General features: G+C 42.4%; 1 protein-coding gene and 3 long non-coding RNA genes across 4 annotated transcripts in view; 2 read left to right on the plus strand and 2 right to left on the minus strand.

Annotated features, from left to right (window-relative positions):
• The window catches only part of LOC309705063, a 270,569-nt gene that overhangs the window by 89,078 nt on the left and 157,739 nt on the right, over nucleotides 1–23,752 (minus strand). The window lies entirely within an intron of this gene.
• LOC309705041 lies at nucleotides 624–3,352 on the minus strand. Its single transcript, XR_014276451.1, has 3 exons — nucleotides 2,944–3,352; nucleotides 791–977; nucleotides 624–687 (listed from the first exon to the last, which is right to left on the minus strand). It is a non-coding gene; the product is annotated as an uncharacterized lncRNA (long non-coding RNA).
• Nucleotides 4,571–5,391, plus strand: LOC309705047. The gene is made up of 3 exons (XR_014276456.1): nucleotides 4,571–4,818; nucleotides 4,910–4,970; nucleotides 5,081–5,391. It is a non-coding gene; the product is annotated as an uncharacterized lncRNA (long non-coding RNA).
• LOC309704931 (protein NLRC3-like) overlaps nucleotides 10,542–23,752 on the plus strand; it is a 21,354-nt gene continuing 8,143 nt past the window's right edge. Inside the window, exons 1-8 of the mRNA XM_082530444.1 lie at nucleotides 10,542–10,692; nucleotides 12,369–12,498; nucleotides 12,754–12,855; nucleotides 13,848–13,926; nucleotides 14,088–14,274; nucleotides 14,404–16,204; nucleotides 17,117–17,290; nucleotides 17,564–17,731. Of these exons, the coding sequence (XP_082386570.1) occupies nucleotides 12,380–12,498; nucleotides 12,754–12,855; nucleotides 13,848–13,926; nucleotides 14,088–14,274; nucleotides 14,404–16,204; nucleotides 17,117–17,290; nucleotides 17,564–17,731 (2,630 nt within the window). The 5' untranslated portion in view covers nucleotides 10,542–10,692; nucleotides 12,369–12,379. The remainder of the gene's footprint in view (nucleotides 10,693–12,368; nucleotides 12,499–12,753; nucleotides 12,856–13,847; nucleotides 13,927–14,087; nucleotides 14,275–14,403; nucleotides 16,205–17,116; nucleotides 17,291–17,563; nucleotides 17,732–23,752) is intronic.

The following is a 23,752-nucleotide window of genomic DNA, read 5'->3' on the forward strand; positions in this document are numbered from 1 at the left end:
GCCACCTTAAAAGATGAGGAAACTAAGAGATTACAAAAAAAGAAGTGGAGGAGTTAAAGAGCTGCAGCAGATTAACAGTTTCTGACAGTCATGTGTTAGAAATAGGACGATTAGATGAGCTGAGGGATCCATCTACTGCTCAGTGAAGCCTCATCAGAAACAGTCTCAGTGGAAGGATGGCTCTATTGTTAAGGAAGGACACAGGCAGAAAGACTGGCGTCTGTCACACAGGAACTGGACTGAAAATCAGCTGCACATATTCATCAGTACATGCAAACATATTATAGGTGTGGAATTCAGGACAGTACCATCAGAAGTTGATCCACTGTGCAAATGTCTGATTGGCAGTGGCTTCATTTTTCACTATGAACAAACTGCTAATGCAGCATCACAGGACGTCAGCCATGGATTGGCCTCCCCAGACCTCAACATTACTGAAACATCTTAACAGAGGATGGAAACAAAGGGAACCAACATCCAAGAAAAGACCAAGACTCCAGGCTGTGCTGAATTATAAAGGTGGACTGACCTCCAGGGTCCTTAGTATCATATAAGCTCAGTTTGTGTCTTATATACTTTCCATTTATATAACAAAATATATAGAAAGGAGGGTGGTTTAAGATGTGTGTAGAGTTTTATTCATTATCTTTAGACAAACAAAGAAAGCACCATCCATTCGTCTCCAGTCTGTATGAAAAACAGGGGAAAGGTCAAATTAAACCTTTGAAATTCCTTTCACAATAAATCCATAAATAAACAAAATAAAACATAGAAAAGTGTTTAAACCCACTTTTCCATAAAGCTGTCAATAGGAAATGTTCCAGTAAACATGTCTGTGTTTCTGCTGTTTTCCTTTCATGCGTCCACAGCTGACAGGTAACCCTATTGGAGTCGCCATAGTGACGGGTGGCGTCTCAGCTTCAGCGTGTTGATGGGCACAGCCATGGTTACCACAGCTGGAGTTGGTGTACGGCGAGCTGTGAGAGGACAGAGATGGAGAACGCACATTTAACTCTTTAACAGGAGATACGTTACGACTAACAGACGACTGCTGTCTACATGATGTCTTTGCAGCCCTTATGCTACATGTTACACAACTTTTCTTCATGCCAACAAGACTGAGGTGCCACATAGTCGACACATACAGCTGATTATGATGCATGTTTTACTATTGCTATGTTCACATCATCTGCTTGGCTTTATTACTGAGAGCCTGGAGATCCTCTGACGTGTGCATGGCTGATGTGAAGTATGATTAGTCCTACATGACATCAACAGCAGAGGCAATGAAAGCTTTGTTGTTAACAGGTTGTAGGTAAAGTCAAATGTCTACTTCTACACTTGTGTTGGGTAAAGTTCGTCTCACTGCAGCAGATTTATATCTGTGCTTTCACAGGGCGTGATGTGGAGCTCAGCGCTGAGGTGCAGGTCTCCTTGGAGACGGCATCCTGGCTGAAATATTATCATGCTTCCAAAACATTTCAGCTTTTATTTTGAAAGAAACAAGACTTGAAAACGAGTCCCCTTCTTCCTCTTTGTCTTTGTTCTTCAGAGGAGTGTCACCTGGACAAACTCAGGGCTGTTCTAGAGCCTTTCTTATTATTTGACTCCATAGAAATAAAACTGAATGGAATCAAAGAAAAACTCCCAAACAGCTAAAACACTTTGCTTTATTCTCTTTTTTAACAAATACGTTGAAGTCCATCCACAACAACACAGCTGAGATCTCCTTTGTAATCAAGTGTTTCCATCCTTTGTACAGATCTGCATACAAAACAATCATTTACGTCCCACAGAAGTCTAGTTACACGTAACTATACAAGAACTGGTGAATGACAGAAACATGAGACACATGATCACAGGTGATAACAAAAAGAGAAAGAATTCATGTGTTAGTGATGTTTTTCAGCCCTGATGGCTCATGTTGGAGAAACAAGCTGAGGTACGTGGAAAGTTCACACACACAAGTGGGCGTGAGCGCACACACACAGAGAGAAACACAACTGAAGCATCTGTTTGCTGTTTCTGCTTTCATCATCTCTGCTGCTGTGTCAGGCTGGGGTCTCTCAGTGACGTGGTTGAGGTGAAGTATGACGAGTATCCCTGATTCAGTCCATCGAGACAAAGGGCAAAGAAAGCTGTTGTTAACAAACTCTATGGTGATGTGGCATTTAGCTCTGACTCTACGCTCTGCTGAATCCTTTGAACCTGCTGATCAGTAAAGCTCTACGTGCTGCAGCAGATTGAGCTCATCTGTGTTCACAGGTGTGGACCTCAGCGCTGAGGTGCAGGAGACTTTCATTCAGTTCTCCCTGCAAACAGCATCCAGCCTGGAAATACTGTCATCTTTCCCAGAAACGGTGCTCTTATCTCAGAGAAGAAGTCTGATGTAAATAACTGCAATCAACAGTGATGTTCTGCACAGATCACTTTTCCATTTTGCTCTCTAGATGAGTCCCAGCTGCCTGACCTTGTGTCCAGGTGATCGTCTCACTGAGGAGCTTTTGTTCTGAAAATCTCACGTCCATCACCTGTTTCCTTTTTACTATCTCTGCTCTTTCTTTATTCACAATGCTCATAATATCACACAATTATATTCATCACCTGCATGTTTTTATCCAGCTGCTGTTAGAACCAAACAAATAAAAAGGATGAAAAGCCTGAAATCCTTTGATTTATTACATTTGAAACAAATATGAGAGCATCCCTAACAGCACAGCTGAGACCTTTGTTTTAATCAAGCCTTTGTATCGACACACTTGTAAAGATTCATATACAAAACATAATAGAATAAATCAATATAAAATACACATAATCACAAAAATGCAGCCATGTTGTGAGTTTGCATCTAAAACATGCATGTTTCCCTTTGTACAGGCAGATTTACAGCAGACAAAGCAACACGCTGATCGACTTTGACCGCTGCAAAAACAAAATACCCACCAAGTCTGAAGTCGATCAGAGGAACTGTTGACAGACTGACAGACAAACAGATGCTTGATTCATTAGTGCGATTAAATGTTCTTCTTTAGCAGCATCACTTCATGTGTTTGTGTTCCAGGAATAAAGGTCTGTTTAAACTGGACGTCTCCTCAGCATCACTCGTGCTGTCATGGTTTCAAAGCTGTGCAGAAAGAATCTGAGGGATGATACAGAGGTGACCAAAGTTACAAACATCCAGCTGTGCTGCAAATGTTTGCAGAGCTCCAAACTCTTTGGCTTTCTGCAGAGCAAGTATGGAAGAAGCACCTGAGCTAACTTCAGTTTAGACGATATGAGGAAAAATGCTGCTTCCCAAAGTTTCCTACAAGTATCCAGTTTATATTTAGAGAAGCGAAGGCTCTTTATCCTGACAACTACTCCCTGGTGGATCCCTGTCCTGTGACAGCAGCAAAGACTGTGTATCAGTGTCATCAAAGCCACTTCAATAACCAGTGTTTAAAGCTCTCTAGCAGATGGACTTCAGTGGCAGCAGCCTCTGTCTGCTGTGTACAGAAGGTTCTCTGATGAAGCACACAGCAGATGCTGCACTACAACAGCAGCAGCAGCTCAGCTTCAGTTTGCTTCGACGCCCTTTTTGACCTGTGAAACAGCAGAAAATGAAACATTTCAACACCCGTTTGTTAGCGTGAGCTATTCTGCTGTTTTTCATCATTTCACAGGTGAAATAAAATCACATTTACTTCCTGTAGGAGTGATCGTGTCCAGCCTGACTGAGACCATGTGCTCCATCCTGCACAGGTAATAAACCTCTGACATGAAGGGCTGTCAAGTAGTTTTAGACAAATGGGGGTAAAAGAGACGTTAAAAGCTTAAAGAGAAACTACATTTTCTAAGAACTGTCTGACGTTCACCTCTCACACAGTGGATACGATTCTGCCGCTGCAGGAATAATCTTTGTGCTTATGAAACTGTCCATGTGTTTGCAGAAAATGTCACATGTTCAAAGCCATCCCAGCACCTGGGGTTTGTATAAGTGCAGCTGCTGGTGGGGAGATAGTCTCACTCTTCTATATAAAGAGTCAGCAGGCAGCAGATCTTCATCTGTGATCTCCTCCATCATCACGTCTTCACTCTTCAGCAGCTATGGCTTCACTTCGTGCCCTTCTGGGAGTGGTGCTGTGCTCCTCATGGTTTCTGCTTCTGCCTCAGGCCGACTTTGATTTACAGAGTCATCCATAATATTTTTTATTTTTTATTTTACTGCCCATCTATTTTCATACAAATGTCTCCGTCTTATGGAAAAGGGGTGGAGCTTATCCAACGAGGACAGGCAGGGCCCCCCCAGACAGTTTAGCAGTCTATACAGGAGGCTGACCTTTGCAACATGTACTTCTATAATGACTTCACCATTTAGGTTATTTGGTTATGTTTCACCCTGGATTTTGTGTGATAATATTTATTTTGTCCACTGATTTAAAAACAACAAACTATATGAATATAAAACAGAGTGAACAACAAAACATCAGCTTTGGAAACTTTGATGTAAAATTCTGCAATTGTTTTCTCAGATATAGCATAAATCAAACTAACATACATCAGTGTGTTATTAATGTGCACACACACACACACACACACACACACACACACACACACACACACACACACACACACACACACACGTGTTACAATAAACAGCTCTTATGCTTCTGTATGATTCTCAGTGCTTTCCATTTGCGTGTCCACAGGTTGCTGTAAGTGGTGCTTGACTGCAGTTTGCTCTCATTTCAAGTGGTTTGCTGTCACAAAGCCAACAGGAAGTCCGGCCATGGTTGAGCCAACTGAAGATGGGTTGAAGGTGGCGTCCTCGTTTCCTCTGTGAGCGCGAGAGGACAGACAAAGCAAACACCGTTTGGACAGCATTAAAATATTTACACTGATGATTAATGTTGTGTCTTTGCACCTGTAGCGATACATGTTGGAAAATGGAGACTTTAGCCACCAAGACTGACGTGCCTGGAAACTTCCCTGTGAGTACGCCCACAAAGACAGGAAACAGTTTAGCCACCGCGGTTAATCCTCCATCATCATCATCCAGTATTTTCCACATCTTTTCTTCTGCTGTTTCCCTTGTTGTCAGTCACGGGGTTTGTGACTGAAATGCGTGTGGTCGACGGGAAGCCTGACGAGTACGGCCTGAATCATTCCATCAACACCGGACGGAGTGAAACCTTTGTTGAAAACAGATTATATGGTAACGTTGCATTTAGCTTCAGTAAACTGTGAAGTTACAGCAGCAGATTTACATCACGTGGCTTCACAGGAAGTAGTCTGGACCTCAGCGCTGAGGTTCAAGCAGCTCTGCTTGCAGACGGCATCCTTCCTGAAAATGTTCTTCATCTTCCTCAAACCAGAACTTTTACATTGGTGCTGAAGTTCTATATAAAAACAGCCTGAAATACAAAGTGATGTTGTGCACTGATTACCTCACACTTTCCATGTTTCCTTCTACAGAGGAGTGTCCGCCTGAGTGTTTTGTCTGATCTGTTGTTGATCGTCTCATTGACACTGCATGCAGATCTGACACCAGGGCTGGACTGGGACAAAAAATGGTCCCGGGCATTTTGACTGGAGACCGGCCCCCCAGGTATTAAAGGAAAAACCATGAAGCCTTTGAATGAAAACAAACGCTGTTGTCACAGTGATGGACGCTGTCTTGTTGGTATACATGCATCAGTCTAATAAACTTAAACCTGCACCATCCTCCCTGTCCTGCTATTCTAAACAGGAAGTAGACTGTTGGTCGAGTTAACCTCCTGAACATCTACAACACACGGTGGAAACCTGACATTAAGACAGAGACTAGAGGTGAGACATGATCATTGCTGATTACTGATGACAGATTTAGATATGTTTTCATAAACCTTTCATTTGCCACATCAATAAACAGCACGGCAGGGCAAAATATGTTTTCTAACATGGCAACCTTTAAAAAGTGAAAGGAGACAGAAAGACAGCTGAGAAAGAATCAAACGGACTTTTTGATGCATTTTACACACAGTACTGGTGCAGAATCTAGAAAATGTGGGAAACACTGGCATCATATGCAGTACTTACTTCTGAAGAAATTATGATGGGACCCTAAAAAATGACTATGTACAATAATGGATTTCTATACATTTTACATCAGATGGAAACGTTTGTTGTAAGATTCAGATAATTATTTATTAAAAGTGAGACATTTTAAATGAGAATAAGAAAGAAAAGTATTTCTTTGTGCCCCCCTCTCCCTGTTAATGCCCTACCTGCCCCCCTGGCAACACTTTGCTAGACCCGCCCCTGCACAGTTACCAGCTGTCAGCTACACAAAAAGGATCCTGGTGTTATTTGTCTCTCAGAAACAGTTCATAACTTCAACTCATTTTTGTTTTGTCATGTTTTGTTCTTTACATTGTCTTTCTTCTATATAATTGTTAAACATTTAATAAATATGTCTACAAAAAGATTTTAAAAATCAGACATTTCACACAGACACCCAAATGATTTCTGACTGATGAAGGGGGCTGAAGGTGCCCTGCTCTTGCCCAGCTTCTGCTGCTCTCTCCCTGCTCACTGTCAGCAGCTGGCAGCCTCGGTCCTGCCTGAGACTCTTCATCTATCAGTGCCAAAGAATATGGGAAATAGCAACGCACAACATGCACATTACAAAACAAGCACATGAATCAGCATTACATTCATTAGTGAAGTGCTGACGTTCGTTCCTAAACTTTGGGCCTTAATTAACATCACTGTGAACTAATGTTTGCTTTGCTTCTTAACCAGTGAAGCAGCGAGGGGCTTTCTGAGGTTCCTGCTCGTAAATGCCCAAAATGAGTCGAGTATTTCTCTGCAACTACAAACTCTGTTTTCATCAGAGGTGTAAATATTACAGCACTGTGTCAGAGTCACTGAGGCTGGAACACAGAAAAAGGAAGTAGATGTATTTATTTTTAGACTTTATTGCCTGGAACCACTTTAAAAATACGCTTTGGGTCACAATTAACTGCAGAAAACCAGGAATCCACATATGAACATTATCTGTGCAGAGATTTATGCTTCTGAAGGTAAACAGTGAAAACTTGCAGCACTAAATGCACAGATAGCCAGGCGTTTCACATTTTGGGACCATCTGCCAGTTTTCATTTCTTAGGTATTGAAGAGCAGAAATGATTGAATTTTATTTACATGCTTAAAAATGTTTGCTTTTGAATATTATTTGAAGAATTACCCACACACTCAGGCACTGTGGGCCTGTTTCCCTTTGCACAACCGAGTGTTGGAAACGGGCCTTTTCTCTTTAAACTCTGAGGGGCTGTAACTTTGGCTTCTATTGGCAGATTTGCATGATTGACCCTCTTTTTAAAATAGTTTTAGCCAAGAGAATCAAGCTAACATCACTGTTTTTACGTCAGCTCACGTCACACGAGCTGTTTCAAGAAAAGTCCTCCTGTCACACAGCAATGCCTACATCAATCACACCACTCTGCTTAAATAATAATAATAATGTTTAGTGAAGCAGGTGAAGCAAAGGGCTGCTTTTAATAGGCTGGGAGACCCAGGTGTGCTGCTTTAGCTGCTGAGCCTCTCATGCTAGCCTCCATCTATAAGCTGGGATCACAGGAGCACTGCAGTCCTGACTAGATCAAGGATTGTTATTCATGCAGGTGACAAAAGTTTACATTCACAGAGTCATAGGATTGAGCCTGGTTTGAAAAGCAGCTGTTTAATGCAGCTGCTTAGAGTTCACACACAGTAGAAGAATCAGACTTGAGTCACATTTCAAACACTGGAAAAATACTCAGCAAGTAACAATGAAAACAGCACAGACTCAGTATATCCTGTTCAGTCCTGTGTTTGATATGAATGTGCTGTTCAGAGAGGATCTCATGTCCTCTTTTACAAAGCCTTTGTTTCATGATGTTTGTGTATAAATGAATGTAGGTGTGTTTCTAAGTGTGAAGGAGCCCTGGGAGAAAAGACTGAAGCTTGTGCCAAAGAACAAACAGGAAAGAAAGATCAGCATTAATGAAGACGAGCACAGAAGGAGCCCAAGCACGTGTTGCTTTTTCAGATTTCTCTAAAAGTGTGTGTTCATTTGTTCCATCCTTCACAACAAACAACAGCTGACAGACACACATGCACTCTGTGTCACTTCACAGGGGCTGATGAAAGTGGACACAGTAAAGGGAGAGCTGGACCTGCTCTACACATCCTGCACTCTGTTAACAGACTTTATTCTGCAGCATCAACAGATAAAAATATATGAAGATATAGAAACGTTTAACATTGTGACTGTTCACATTAGTGAAGCTGTTACTTTGCTGCCAGGTGGGAAAAGAAGCCTAAAGCTGAGTCTGATTAAACATCTGCTGCACCAGAGAGTTTCATGGCCCTGCTTTATCCTGTGCTTGCTGACCACCTCGTCCTGAAACCTCTTCATCATCCTCACAGTTGTGTGAAGAAAGAGGGAAGCAGGTGGAAACCATCTGTGCTGCTGTGTTCACTTGTGTGTGTGCGTCTATGGTCATATCTAATGTGTACCTACAGACAAACACAAACACAAACACCTGGCATTGCACAAGAGTCTCTATGGAGCAACCTGCAGATGTCAGAGATGTGATTAGAGGGTAAAGTGGACTAGTGAGAGCATCTATGTTGTTGTTGTCTGCTGGGGGACAGCATCAGCTCCAGAGATGCATCAGGATCAGCAAACTAATCTGCAAGGCTGCAAGTGTCACTGAAGGAGTTTGAGTCAGTGAGGGACTCAAACTCACACAGCTGGTCAAGAAGGCTCAGCAGCTGCTGTATTTCCTGAGGAGGCTGAGGAAATTTGGTATGTTGGCCAAGATCCTCAGCAGGTTCTACAGCTGCACTGTGGAGAGCAGCCTGACAGCTGCATCACTGCATGGTACGGCAGCACTACTGCAAACCGCAAACGCCTGCAGAGAGTGATAACAACTGTGGAGAAGATCATCAGGACCCCGCTGCCCTCTCTGCAGAGCAGCTACCATCACAGAGTCCAGAGGAGAGACACACCTCTGCCCTCGAGACGAAGGTGTGAAATGTAGAACATCCAGACTCAACAACTCCATCTTCCCCACTGCTATCAGACTCCTGAACAGCTGACCGACCTCAAACTGCAGTTTGCACATCAGGTCACTTTGCACACTAAGTTCATTTTGCACATTAAACTCCATGTACATCCATGTACATCGACATCTGCAGACCACACGTGTCTTCAGTTACTTATTTGTACTTATTTGCAGTTATTTATCTTTTTATTTTATTTTTTTAAGTTATTTCTTATCCTTATTTTATCTTTTTATTTATTCTTATCTTGTTCTTTTAACCATTATCTAACTTGGCATTGTGCACGGTGTGTTTAGATTCAGTTTAAATTCAGGGACATGGAGCCCCTGTTGATCCTCTACCTAATCACACGAGCCACGGTGTGAGAACGGGTGTGGGTCTCAATCAGCCAAGGTTTTGGGTGAACCCATTGTGAGATCTAGCCCCACCCCATCATGTGATTTCCTGTGATCAAATGTCCCAGGATGTAAGTGGGCGTTAAGACGTCCATGTCCCTCTTCAAGCAACTTAAAGAAGTCCAGACGCTTTTCTTTCCAAGCTCCTTCAACAACATCATTCATAGAACAACTTCCAGCTTCTTTTGCTCGGCTACAGTTTGGATGGATTTGCAGATGCAACAAGACTAAAATGGTTAGGGTCAGGAGGTCAAAGGTCAGAGCTCCTGTGGGTCTGAGGGCGGCCTCACGCTGGAGAAGGATGAAGGAGTCTGACCTGAGCCAGTGTTTGACATGAACACATCAGCACTGCTGTCAGTGAGCCTAACGACAGCCGTTAGCATCATTTCAGTGTTTCAGTCATAAAAACACTTCCTGTCTCTGTGGTGGTTACAGTGACATCATGCAGTTTGTGCTTTGACCTCCAGAGGGCGACAAATCAGCACAGACAGAGAGCTCCATTCAAACTTTGCTGCCATCAGAAATAATTCTTCAAATATAATCATCAGTGTTTGAGCAGTTATGATATCAGGGACAATCTAGACATGTGTGACAATACTGAACATGTCACATGACACACCTCAAACATCATGTGATCCACTCTCAGTCTGCACTTTCATTCATGACTTCAACAGGTTGAAACGAGCTTTGAAGAAACATTCAGTGAAATAAATCTTTCATGGATTCATGTGAGCAGCAGATGAACTTTGTACCAACAACATCTTCAATAACAGAGTCTGAATGAAGCTCAGGTGTTGATGCTGCTCACTGATTGGACGCTTGCTTTCAGCTCTGCTCTCAGTCTTTACTGCACAGGTGAAGGTAGAAAGTGTGACTGGATCTATAGACTGGAAACAGAGAAACATGCTGAACATTTGAAGCTTTGCAGCAGAAATGTTCATGTTACAAATACAGCAGAGCTGATCTGGGATCAGTGTGTTCACACCTGCAGCTACAACAAGGTTTCATGTCTCCACACGTCAGCATGTGAACTTTACTCTGACTCAGTCTGAGCAGTCAGACGGCATATTTTTAAAGTTAACACATCAGCACACACAGAGCTGAGCCCCTCCCACCTGTGCTGAGTTTCAGGTGGAGCCCCGCCTCCTTCCAGGAAGCAGCTCACCTGTGTGTCCGTGTTTAGTGTCCAGGTGTGGAGTGGAGCTTGTTGTTGGTGTGTGAAGAAACTGTAAGTTTGCTTTGTTTCCTCCTTTAACAGTTTGTCTTTAGGAACTTTACTGTTTGTTCAGCTCGTGTTTGATTTCTTCACACAACAAACTGTGTGTGTTTGTATTTCCGGTCTCTCCATTAAAGTCAGTGTGTAATGTTTCCTGGCTAACATCAGCTGTGTGCAGCTTAGTTCAGCACAAATCTGCCGCTCCATAGTTCACGGTAACGGACTCACAGCTGGACCAACGAGGCCGAGTGTGTCCGCCACTCTGAGCTACGTTCGTGTTTGTGTACTTGTAGTTTGTACTTTGAGTTCACTCAGAGCCCACAGAGGACGCAGCGTACGTGATGACGTCACAGCCCTTTACCTCCTTTACTGTCACTGTGATTAATATTTACACACGAGACACCTGCAGAGCTCTGACGCTAAGCTAGCACACAGCATGCTAACACTAAGCTAAAGCTAGGCTAGCCAAGAACCCAGAGTGACGTAAAGCTGAGTAAACACTGACCCCAGACCAGCACCGTGATAAAGTGAGCTGCTGCTGCTGAACTTGAACAGGTAACAAAGTGATGAGCAGTCAGGCTGCAGGTTTCTACCTGTTCATGTTTCTACAGTAGAATCACTTTGAAGTGTCTTTGTGCTGTTTCATCTTTGATTTGTGTTCATAAACACTCAGAGAAACATCACGTGACCTCATCAGGATCTGTGTTGGTGTGTGGGGCTGTACCTCAGCTTTATGTTGTTACATGCTCATTTGTTCATTTCACACAGTAACATCAAAGTAATGTTATGAGGAGTAATGAAGTAACGTACTCCATTACTTTTAATCAAAGTGTTCTGTGTAATATGTGTAATAATGACTGTTTTGAGTAATGACCAACACTGATCACAACAAAGAGGAAATGCCTCCAACATGCACAAACATTTGAGCCACAACATGCAGTTAATGTGCACAAATGTCTTTGATATGCTGCTCAGTGATGGTGGTGACTGTCAGAGCAGAGCTACTGAGAATCAATAAGTAATATCAATGATGGGATCAGAATCACTAAATTCTTCTCATCCCTGTCAGTATCATACATGTGCTGTATAATGTGATAAATGTAGAGGTGCTGGCTGTTCTCTCACTCTGCTGTTTAGCTGTAAAGGACGCCTCCCTGCCTTTGTCTCATTCATGACCTTTAATAGTCTCTTCTAACATGCAGAGATCTGTATGATCTGTTTCATAGAGTCTAACCAGCCTGTACAGGTAACAACAACAGTCACTGCATCACTGACACACAAACGTCATCTCTGTCAATAACAACATTCATACATGGAATAAAAACACATCAGTGGATCATTGCTGGAGCTGATGTTTGTGCTCCTGGTGCAAAGGCTCTCAGTTTCCTCCTTGAAATAACATCAGTGGTGGGTCAGCGACATGCTTTCTTTCCCTCTCAGGTTTAAATATCTGGGACTCTCCACCGTTTGGTTTTAGAGCTGAAGAAGCTTCTCAGATGAAACGTCTTCCAGAAACTTAAAGACGTCTCTTTTCTCTCCAAGCTCCTTAGATCACATGACCTGGATGACTGAACCTACAGATATATTGACCTGGTTTCTAGGTCACATGACAGGTCAGAGGTCAGCGACTGTAACTCAGTTCCTCCTGTTAATGTGAACTCACTGAGTGTTTGTGGTTTACCTCTCAGACTGACTGAAGATGATGATGGAGGAAGAGGAGGACAGAGCAGAGTCTGCAGGGTCCAGCTGTCCGTCTGTGAGGAGTGACTGGTCCAAAGATTATAATCCAGAGTTCAGTGGTGAACCTGGAGCAACGAGGTCAGAGAGCTGAACTCACTGAGTAACAGAAATAATTCTGCACTGACATTATAATCAGTGTTGACTCTGGTTGATTGTCTGACTGTGTTTGTGAGCTGAGAGGAAATGAAAATGAGTTTGTAACAAAAATCAGTTTTGTCCAGTTTTCCTGTAAAAAGCTGAACTCTAATCTAAGAGGATGTTACTGACAGGAAACAGCTGCATTATCTGCAGTCTGTGTGATCACAGCTGCTTCAATCATGTTTGTGTCTGCAGAGGTCAGAGGTCACAGTCTGCAGGGTCCAGCTGTCCGTCTGTGAGGAGTGACTGGTCCAAAGGCGACGTTCCATTCTTCAGTGGTGAACCTGGAGCAACGAGGTCAGAGAGCTGTGATGACTCCTTTACATGTTTGTGTTTCCTGGATAAATATGACCTGAAACATCCTCAGATTGTTACAAAGATTCATTAAAAAGAAAACAATGAAAGAGAAAAGATCCAAATGTTCGACTTGGTCATTTGCTGTTTGAGGACAGTGATGCTCATATCTGTGGGGAAAGTGTGACCTGAGTGGGTTCATGTTTGTCTTTAAAGAACAGAGCTGCTCTGATTCTCTTTGTGTCTGATCTGTTAAACAGTCTGAGAGGTCACACAGAGACCCAGCAGCTAAAGCCTGGATCATACTGGCTGCTGTTACTCCATCAGGACAACACTGAACCACAGTGGTGTGGATGTAGTGGATAAATCCCACCATACTGATGCTCAGAGTTAACCACAGGGAACAAAACCAGATGTTACCTTCAGATTGTGACCTTTGGAGTGGACGATGCAGATTTCAATAGAGAATAAATGTTGTTGTTTTTCAGCTGTGAAGAAAGAATCTAATTTTCTGAACTTAAGAATTTATGATGCTGGAAACAACATGGAGACTATAACACAACATTTCCACTGTGTTCATAGAATGAATGTAAAACTGTCAGACATTCATTAAATATGCAAAATGTCTACAGAAGCATCAGAGGGTCAGACGTGAAGCACTCAGTGATTTTGATCAAATGACTCATCAGTTATTGATCTGTACTACACTGATCTACCACGTTAGTAAAGCTGGTGTTCTGGTGGTGGAGGGAGACTCGGATCATGTTCTGGTTTTGGAGCAGTGATCTGCTGATGGTTCAGTTTGATGAGCTTCTTCAAAATCATCCCTGACATCACCACTGAAAGGACGTCCATGAAAACAGACTGAAAATTACTGATATGTTCACAATCTGAGAGTTTAAAACTTGACAGACTTGATTCAGATGAAGTTATTTGAGCAGAAACTCCTGGATCTTTATCCTGTGTTGATCTAATCCTTCATGGTTCCTCCACAGAGTGGACCAGCAGAGCTCAGAGGTTCCCAGTGGTCAGTCTGCCCAGCAGCATCAAACACAGCTGGACTCCATATTTATGGTCTGTACATGTACAACAACTACTGTTACATCTGTTCTGTTCACAGTCATCTCCATGCTGCTCTTTGTAGACCAGTGGATCGTCAGTGTGTCCAACATGGATCTGATGTTTGGCTCCATGATTTCAGTCTGATTGGCTCATTCATAAATATTCTGTTCCAGCTGCTGGAGGACAACATCATCACTTTTGTGAAGAACGAGCTGAAGAAGATCCAGAAGGTTCTGAGTCCAGATTACCCAGAATGCTTAGAGAGTCAGAGGAGCAGCAGCAGAGAGGCGTTTGTGAAGATCACAGTGGACTTCCTGAGGAGAATGAAGCAGGAGGAGCTGGCTGACCGTCTGCAGAGACGTAAGAGGATTTATCTAAAGATTTAAGCTGCTGGATAAATGAGACATTTTCCAGAGATGGAAGATGGAGCAACATGTTTTAAAGATTAGTTCTTTTTGGAATTGAGTGTTTATTTTTCTTCTCATTCAGAACTTCAAGCTGCAGTTTGTCATCGTAACCTTAAATCCACCCTGAAGAAGAAGTTCCAGTGTGTGTTTGAGGGCATCGCTAAAGCAGGAAACCCAACCCTCCTGAATCAGATCTACACAGAGCTCTACATCACAGAGGGAGGGACTGCAGAGGTCAATGATGAACATGAGGTCAGACAGATTGAAACAGCATCCAGGAAACCAGACAGACCAGAAACAACCATCAGACAAGAAGACATCTTTAAAGCCTCACCTGGAAGAGATGAACCAATCAGAACAGTGCTGACAAAGGGAGTGGCTGGCATTGGGAAAACAGTCTTAACACAGAAATACAGCCTGGACTGGGCTGAAGACAAAGCCAACCAGGACATCCAGTTCATATTTCCATTCACTTTCAGAGAGCTGAATGTGCTGAAAGAGGAAAAGTTCAGCTTGGTGGGACTTGTTCATCACTTCTTTACTGAAACCAAAGAAGCAGGAATCTGCAGCTTTGAAGACTTCCAGGTTGTGTTCATCTTTGATGGTCTGGATGAGTGTCGACTTCCTCTGGACTTCCACAAAACTACAATCCTAACTGACCCTAGAAAGTCCACCTCAGTGGATGTGCTGCTGATAAACCTCATCAGGGGGAAACTGCTTCCCTCTGCTCGCCTCTGGATAACCACACGACCTGCAGCAGCCAATCAGATCCCTCCTGACTGTGTTGGCATGGTGACAGAGGTCAGAGGGTTCACTGACCCACAGAAGGAGGAGTACTTCAGGAAGAGATTCAGAGATGAGGAGCAGGCCAGTAGGATCATCTCCCACATCAAGACTTCACGAAGCCTCCACATCATGTGCCACATCCCAGTCTTCTGCTGGATCACTGCTACAGTTCTGGAGGATGTGCTGGAAACCAGAGAGGGAGGACAGCTGCCCAAGACCCTGACTGAGATGTACATCCACTTCCTGGTGGTTCAGGCCAAAGTGAAGAAGGTCAAGTATGATGGAGGAGCTGAGACAGATCCACACTGGAGTCCAGAGAGCAGGAAGATGATGGAGTCTCTGGGAAAACTGGCTTTTGATCAGCTGCAGAAAGGAAACCTGATCTTCTATGAATCAGACCTGACAGAGTGTGGCATCGATATCAGAGCAGCCTCAGTGTACTCAGGAGTGTTCACACAGATCTTTAAAGAGGAGAGCGGACTGTACCAGGACAAGGTGTTCTGCTTCATCCATCTGAGTGTTCAGGAGTTTCTGGCTGCTCTTCATGTCCATCTGACCTTCATCAACTCTGGACTCAATCTGCTGGAACAACAACAAACAACCTCTACATGGTCTAAACTATTTAACAAACTAAAACTTCAATCTCTCCACCAGAGTGCTGTGAACAAGGCCTTACAGAGTCCAAATGGACACCTGGACTTGTTCCTCCGCTTCCTCCTGGGTCTTTCACTGCAGACCAATCAGACTCTCCTACGAGGTCTGCTGACACAGACAGGAAGTAGCTCACAGACCAATCAGGAAACAGTCCAGTACATCAAGGAGAAGCTCAGTGAGAATCTGTCTGCAGAGAAAAGCATCAATCTGATCCACTGTCTGAATGAACTGGATGATCGTTCTCTAGTGGAGGAGATCCAACAGTCCCTGAGATCAGGAAGTCTCTCCACAGGTGAACTGTCTCCTGCTCAGTGGTCAGCTCTGGTCTTCATCTTACTGTCATCAGAAGAAGATCTGGATGTGTTTGACCTGAAGAAATACTCTGCTTCAGAGGAGGCTCTTCTGAGGCTGCTGCCAGTGGTCAAAGCCTCCAACAAGGCTCTGTGAGTAAATATGTGATCATGTTTATTTTTAAAATGTTGATTAAAAGTGGTCATAGATTTCTTCCATGACAGATCCATGTCCTAAAACCATGAGACAGCGTAGTTGTATAGTATAAAAGAAAAAAGGAGAACTTTTGACCACAATATTGTAACTTGAATGAACTTTTGATACAGCCTTTAAACATAAAATTTATGAACAGAATCGGTGACAAAGGGCAGCCCTGGTGGAGCCCATCACCCACCGGACTTATTACTATCCAACGTATTGCCGGCTATGCCAACCAAGCTCTTGCAATGGTTGTAAAAGGATCGAATGGCCATAAAATGTTTCTCAGTTTTATTATTTTCAGTCACATCTGTTTTTGATTATTAACTGAATATTTTAAAATTCAGGCTTTTTATGTTATACAAAACATCATATTTTCTTATGATGTCTTGTATTGATTCTGAAGGAATAGTTTTCATCAGTATCGCAGATACCAGCCTGAATTTTACTTTGTATTGGATCAGAAAGGAAATCAGTGGCATCACACATCACTTACAGCAACTTCAGTACCACTCCATTTTAATAAACTGGGGGGAGGTGCACCAAGATTCAGTATGAGATAAAGAATTATTTTTAACTGTAAGGTTGGAGAAATCTGTTGTTGGAAATTGGAAGACAGGTCATCTTAAAAATCACTGCATTGTAGTTTTATTCAGGCCCCTTCAATCTGTGATCGCTGTTGCTTTGCATTGTAAATGCTACTATTACAAAAGTCACAAATATTAGTGTATGTGTGTGTTGTTGGGTAATAAACCAAAAGAACAGAATCTACCAGCACCTCACTGATTTCTGCTTAAAAACAATAAAAAAGCAATAAAGCTCTGATTTGTTTGGTTGATCTTGTCTCCCTTCCACCTTGATTTCAGACTGAGTGGCTGTAACCTGTCAGACAGAAGCTGTGAAGCTCTGTCCTCAGTCCTGAGCTCCCAGTCCTCCCATCTGACAGAGCTGGACCTGGGTAACAACAACCTGCAGGATTCAGGAGTGAAGCTTCTGTCTGCTGGGATGAAGAGTCAATACTGCAAACTGGAAACGCTGAGGTCAGATCAAGCAATATCGATTTTTTTTTCATCAATTAACATCATTTAATCAATTTCATTTGGAAAAAATTAACAGTGTTTATGTTTTGTTTTTTTAATGAATCCATCCAAATCACACTAAACTGCCACATTTGTCTTTTGTAACATGAGGCAATAAGGATTCCAGCATGTCCTGAAACAGTGTTGAAATATTGTAAATGTAGTAGCTCCTCATGGCACCATGAATATACTTTAACACAAGTGTTTCATGTCTTCTTGTCATCCTTTCTTCAGACTGAGTGGCTGTAACCTGTCAGACAGAAGCTGTGAAGCTCTGTCCTCAGTCCTGAGCTCCCAGTCCTCCCGTCTGACAGAGCTGGATCTGGGTAACAACAACCTGCAGGATTCAGGACTGAAGCTTCTATTTTCTGCAGTGGAGAGTCCAAAGTGTACAATTCTCAGGTCAGGATTCAGTCTTTTCTGATGATGATTTAAAACCTGAGTCAGGTCGATAAATGGCTTACTCATTTACAACAGACATGATTTGTCAAATCACCTTATATCTAACCCAAAGGTCCTGTGTTTTACTACTTTGATTTTTTAGTAAAACACAGGACCTCTTAATATTTATCTAAGAGACCATATATAATTTTTTTCCCTGGATCATGTGTGTACCCTCCTGGTTGGAGCTCCAGCAGCCTGTATCAGTGAATGGGACTTTAAATGAAATTGCTGCCCCTGTCAGGAAGAGGTCTGAGTGACACACAAAACAGAAAATATGAGCACTGCATGTGTCTGAGGCTACTCAGATACAGACCTGAATGAGACACTAACTTTGTCTCTGAGAGATAACTTTTATTATTAAATACACTTCATTTCTCATCTGTGTAGAGAATGTAGAGTTTGACATGCTAATATTACAAAATGAAAAATCACACTGAGTCACAAAGAAATTGTTTTGGAGTATTTATGGTTCAGCTGATGAAATTGTTCAAACAAACCAGTAATTTACACCGAAACAGCACAAGTGAAACTTTTTCGAGGGACTTACACTAAGCTTGTCCTGGTACACCTGTAGAGCCCAGCTTCTATGGACCATGAGCTTAAGTTCTGTGCTGCTCTGATTTATTGCCCGTGCTGTCTTTCAGTTCAGCTTTGTCGAGTCTCTGGTAGGATTTCTTTTACATGACCTGTGTAAAAACAAAACAGGAAACACATTAAGCTGAAGTAAGATGCACAATTTGAAAAATGGGGCACAAAAAATGTTGCTGCTTTCTGGAAAGTGCGTCTAAGAAGACCCAATGGAGAAAGTGAAGAGAAAAATCAAAGATTAAGAAGAAGAAAATGGCAGAGGCAGTTTCTCTTGGACTGCCTGCAGATGGGGTGAGACTCTAGAAACAGGGATGATTGGAGAAAATGCAAAGAGGCCATAGGATAAACCAGGAGATGAATACTCTGGTGTTCTGGGGATAGTGGGAGTGAGAGGGAGAGATGCCAGTAAATGATTTCAAGGATAAATTTGAGAGAATCAGAGCTAAGAAACCAAAGCAAGTGGGGAACTACAAACATATGGACAGACTCATAATTAGGCCAAAGACACATTAAAGCAATTATTACAGGTTTAGAAACAGGGATGGATATGAAGGAGCTTAGCATGAATTTGCATTGAGGAAAGAATAGCAACGAGCATCAGAGGAAACAGTTAGGAAAACTAAAAGGATGTACTGGCAGGAATACTGCAGTACTTTAGGAAGAACTACCGTATTTCCCAGACTACAGAGCGCACCTGAATATTAGCCGCACAAGCTAAAATCAGGGGAAAATCCTGTTTTGTACATACATTAGCCGCACCTGACTAAAAGCTGCAGGTGTTTCAATGTTGACTTATGATATGTAAGAGAATATGCACAAAGCGAATTGTCAGGAAAGAGATGGCTGTTTGGAGACACACCCCTTTTATTAATATTTTGAAAAACAAGTTATGGGTACATATTTGCATAACTTTTTAGGTATATGTACAAGTAGCGGTAATTACAAGTACAAAACATGTACTGTGCTTCATAAATGAGTAACAAATGTAGTACATAACAATAACCTACAGCACACCAGAACAATTGATTCGGACTACCTTTTAGGCTCAGGTGCAGTGACACGGCTTTAACAAGAAGAAAAGTCAGTCATTCACCACCATCTTCCTGCGCACTAAAACCACCAAAGTCCTCTCCTCCAGTGTCGGAAACAAACAGGCTCAGGGTGGCTTCGTCATCCACTCTCAGCTTCTTTCTTTCGTTGTCACTTTCAAAACCAAAGAAATCCTCGTTGTCAGTGTCAGAGTCGAACACCCTCAGAAGGGCCGTGGCGGTGTCCTCCTCTCCATCATGCAGCATTCAGCCCTTCGAAATCTGTTGGTGATCGTGGATGTTTTCACACTTTTCCACGCTGTCAGAATCCAATGGTGGAGTTGGGCATAACTTGCTTTTTGCAAGTTTATCGCCGCTCATCATCCACGCCTCCAGCTGAACGGGTAGCGCTACTTTGAAGTTTGTTTTTCGCGCTACCTCGTACTGCACTACGTTGCCTGACGGATGGACATGTGACCAACATACCACTCTTGAACCCCGATCCTTCCGCCAGGCAACGTAGTGCCGTACAACAGCGGAACAAACAAAACAAATCCGCTCATGGACAATCCATAGAAAAGCCGCACCTGACTAAAAGCCGCAGGGCTCAAAGCTTGTGCAAAAAGTAGCGGCTTATAGCCCGACAATTACGGTACACCAGTTCAGAATGTGTGGAGTACAGTTAAGAACATGAATGCAGACAGGAAACAACAGCAGCTGTTGTAAAGTAAATTCAAACTCCTTCATTAAATGCAGCTGGTTGAGTTGAAAACAATGGAGAATGATTGTGTTACGCTGTTTATTCTCTATAGAAATGGAGCAGGAGTGCATGCAGAGCTGGACGTGGGCTGTATATACATGCGTGTATCTGTTTTGTCTGTGAGCAGAGAAAACAAAGCGCTGGAAATGTCATATTGAAATGTTAAATCAGGAAAATCCTGGAGAAGAGGATAGTTCTAATGTTCAGTTTGTAATGTTGAATTCAACACAGCTCTTAAATGCATAAAAATGACTTCACCTGACGTCAGACTGAACAATCGGATTAGCTACTGATATTGATTTAACCCGTTTAGACCTACCATAGAACCAAGTCCGCCAGAGCTTATATTATATTTTTACATGCTGTAGAGCCATTTTTGGGAGCATTTCAAGTTGCTATACATCAATACAACCATTACAGCCTAAATTTTAATAATATGTATGTATTAAGTGCATAGTAATTACATAAACTGCAAAAAAGTGCAATAAACTACAAAAAAATTGAAAATCGTTTTTGTTTTTTTAACATATATTTCTAGTTAGAGAAATTTAAGAGGCTTATCCCTCAAAACTGTAAATACAAAAAAGTTGCACAAAATAGTTTCCCACCTCAGGAAATTTATTTTGAGTGCCTTCATAGTTTTATTTTTGAAATACACCAATTTTTATATACTGCAGGAAAAACGAAAATAAATATTATACTGCAAATTTGCAAAATAACAGCATATGCATCAAAATAAACTATTTCCAGCAGAGCAATATGAGTCCTAAGCATATGTGGAAGGAAACTGTAACCTAGGACAAGCTGATGGCATAAGATGTAAATACAACTCCTCAGGTTTCATATGCAAAAAAAATTATTGCGCTAGCTCACGTGATTACAGTGCTACCGGGATTTAAAAATAGTTGCGCAAAACGGAGTGTGCCCACTCTGACCAGTTTTAAAGGGTTAAAGCAAGAAAATATGGTATTAGCATTAGATGCCAATTCCTATTAACCTTAAATTAGCATTACCTGCTAATGGCAGTCTACTTAGCATTAACTCCTCACTAATGTAATGCTAATCCACATCAAATTATCTTTAGCTTTAGCATTAGCTGCTAGCTTCAGCCTACCTAGCACTAGCTGCTCACATTGTTAAAAGGGAAGAGAAAACGATATTAGCATTAGCTTGTAATAATTATTCACCCCTAATTAGAATTAGCCACTAATGGCAGCATACTTAGCATTAACTCCTCACATCGTTATAATGCAAATGATGCTAACTTGCATTAAATTAGACTGCTGTTATTAGCTAATGCTATTTAGCAGTAGCTGCTCACATTGCTATAAAGCAAAGGAAAACGATATGAGCATTAGGTTCTAATGCGTATTTGCCTTAAATTAGACGTAGGTGGGCAGCACGGTGGCACGATGGTTAGCACTGTTGCCGCACAGCAAGAAGGTCCTGAGTTCAATTCCACCATCAGGCCGGGGTCTTTCTGTGTGGAGTTTGCATGTTCTCCCCGTGTTTGCGTGGGTTCCCTCCGGGTACTCCGGCTTCCTCCCACCGTCCAAAGACATGCAGCTTGTGGGGATAGGTTAATTGGATAATCCAAATTGCCACTAGGTGTGAATGTGCGAGTGAATGTGAGTGCGAATGGTTGTCTGTCCCTGTGTGTTAGCCCTGCGACAGACTGGCGACCTGTCCAGGGTGTACCCCGCCTTTCGCCCTATGACAGCTGGGATAGGCTCCAGCGCCCCCCGCGACCCTGAAAAGGATAAGCGGAAGCGAATGGATGGATGGATGGATAGACGTAGGTGCTAATGGCGGCCTACTTAGCATTAGCAGCTCAGATGTTGTAATGCTAGGGAAAAGAGTCTTAGCATTAGCCGTTCACAATGTTATAAAGTTAAGGGAAATAGTGTTAGCATTAGCTACTCACATTGTTAAAAAGTGTTAGCATTAGTGCATAATGCTAATTCACATCAAATTAGCATTAGTTAATAACGGCAGCCTATTTAGCATTAGCAGATAATGTTGACCTTGGCCCACTGGAAAAGTTAAGAACTAAAGATTTAGGAGTGTTTCTCGATAGCTCTTTCTCGTTTGAGAAACAAATAAATTCTGTTATTAAAACCAGCTGTAAGGTTTATATTGTTGATTGTCATTTATGCTTAGAAATATTTACTCATATATGCTTAGAGTTGCATAATTGATTGCATGATGATAGAGGTTTGATCCTTAGTAGTCTGTAAAGACTCTGTGTGCCTTCCAGAGTGCTCTGGCATGCACACACCACTTGGGGCCATGAGAGAGGTCGTACCCTCTCTTACTGATTTATGGTGTAGGACAGGGGTCTCAAACTCAATTTAGCTGGGGGCCGCTGCAGGCAGAGTCTGGGTGAGGCTGGGCCGCATTAGGTTTTCCACAGGAAAGGCATGGTTAAAAAAATTCCAATCCTCTCAAATCTCTTTATTTTTATTTTTTAACACAAAATATTAAAAATAAATAAACAAATTAAGAATTAATAAGAAAAAAAATCAATCTGTAATACATAAATAAAACAATAATAAGATATTTTTAGTCAGTGAACTTGTGTGTTTCTTTCAGTCTTCTATATCTGCTGTGTTTAGATTGAAATGTCTGTATTAACAGTTCTATAACCTTCTTCTGAACATGAATGGAACACTGTAGAAAATGAACTGTTCTTCTGAACATGGCTTCTCTTGCCTACTCCTTGCTGCTAGAGACCTGGCAGCGTTTCCTCTCGCATAGCCGAGCCAGATTTGGCCTGAGGGAGGAAGCAGTTGCGGCCCTCAGTATGTCTTGAAGATGATCATCCGTAAGTCTGGACCTGTACTTGGACTTATTGAAGTTCAAAGTGGAGAAGAGCTTTTGGCACAAGTATGTGCTACCAAAAAGGCACATGGTCCACTTGAACATTCGGTAAAGCCGAGGGAAACTAGGGCTCAATTCTCTCAAAAATTGTCCAAGCTTGTCTTCTTTTCCACTCACCTCCCTGAACTTTGCTTTGAGTTCAGAGTTGCACTGCAGCTCAATGAGCTCCATTTGAAGCACAGAAGGGGCATCTTGCACATCAAAGGAGAAGGGGTCCGCAAAAATGTGAAAGGTGGCTCTGTGTGTCTTGAAGTCAGCAAATCTGTGATCAAATTCCTCCTGTAGCCTCAAAATGACATCAACATACTCGTCAGCACTGAATGGTGTGCCTGCATCCACGAGTGCCTTGCATGCTGGGAAATGGCAAAGGTTTGTCTGAGAGAGCTGAGCTTTCCAGAGCGCCAGTTTTGTGGAGAATGCTCTCACGTTGTCATAGGCAGCACTGACAAGTTGCCCCTGGCCTTGTAACGTCTTGTTCAGTACATTAAGCTCATGTGTCATATCAACAAGAAAAGCTGAGTCCATGAGCCATTTGGGATCAGTTAGCACAGGAACACTAACTCCATCCTTCTCCATGAAGGCTTCACTTCTGCTCTCAACTCAAAAAGTCTCTTTAATACATTTCCCCTGCTGAGCCAACGTACCTCAGTGAAGTCGAGCACATCCCCATATTCTGACTCCATTTCCTCTAGAAAAGCACAGAACCTTCGGTGCTTTAAGCCC

The sequence above is a fragment of the Aulonocara stuartgranti genome (genome assembly GCF_965226115.1).
Source record: "Aulonocara stuartgranti genome assembly, chromosome: 4".
Classification (NCBI taxonomy): Eukaryota; Metazoa; Chordata; class Actinopteri; order Cichliformes; family Cichlidae; genus Aulonocara; species Aulonocara stuartgranti.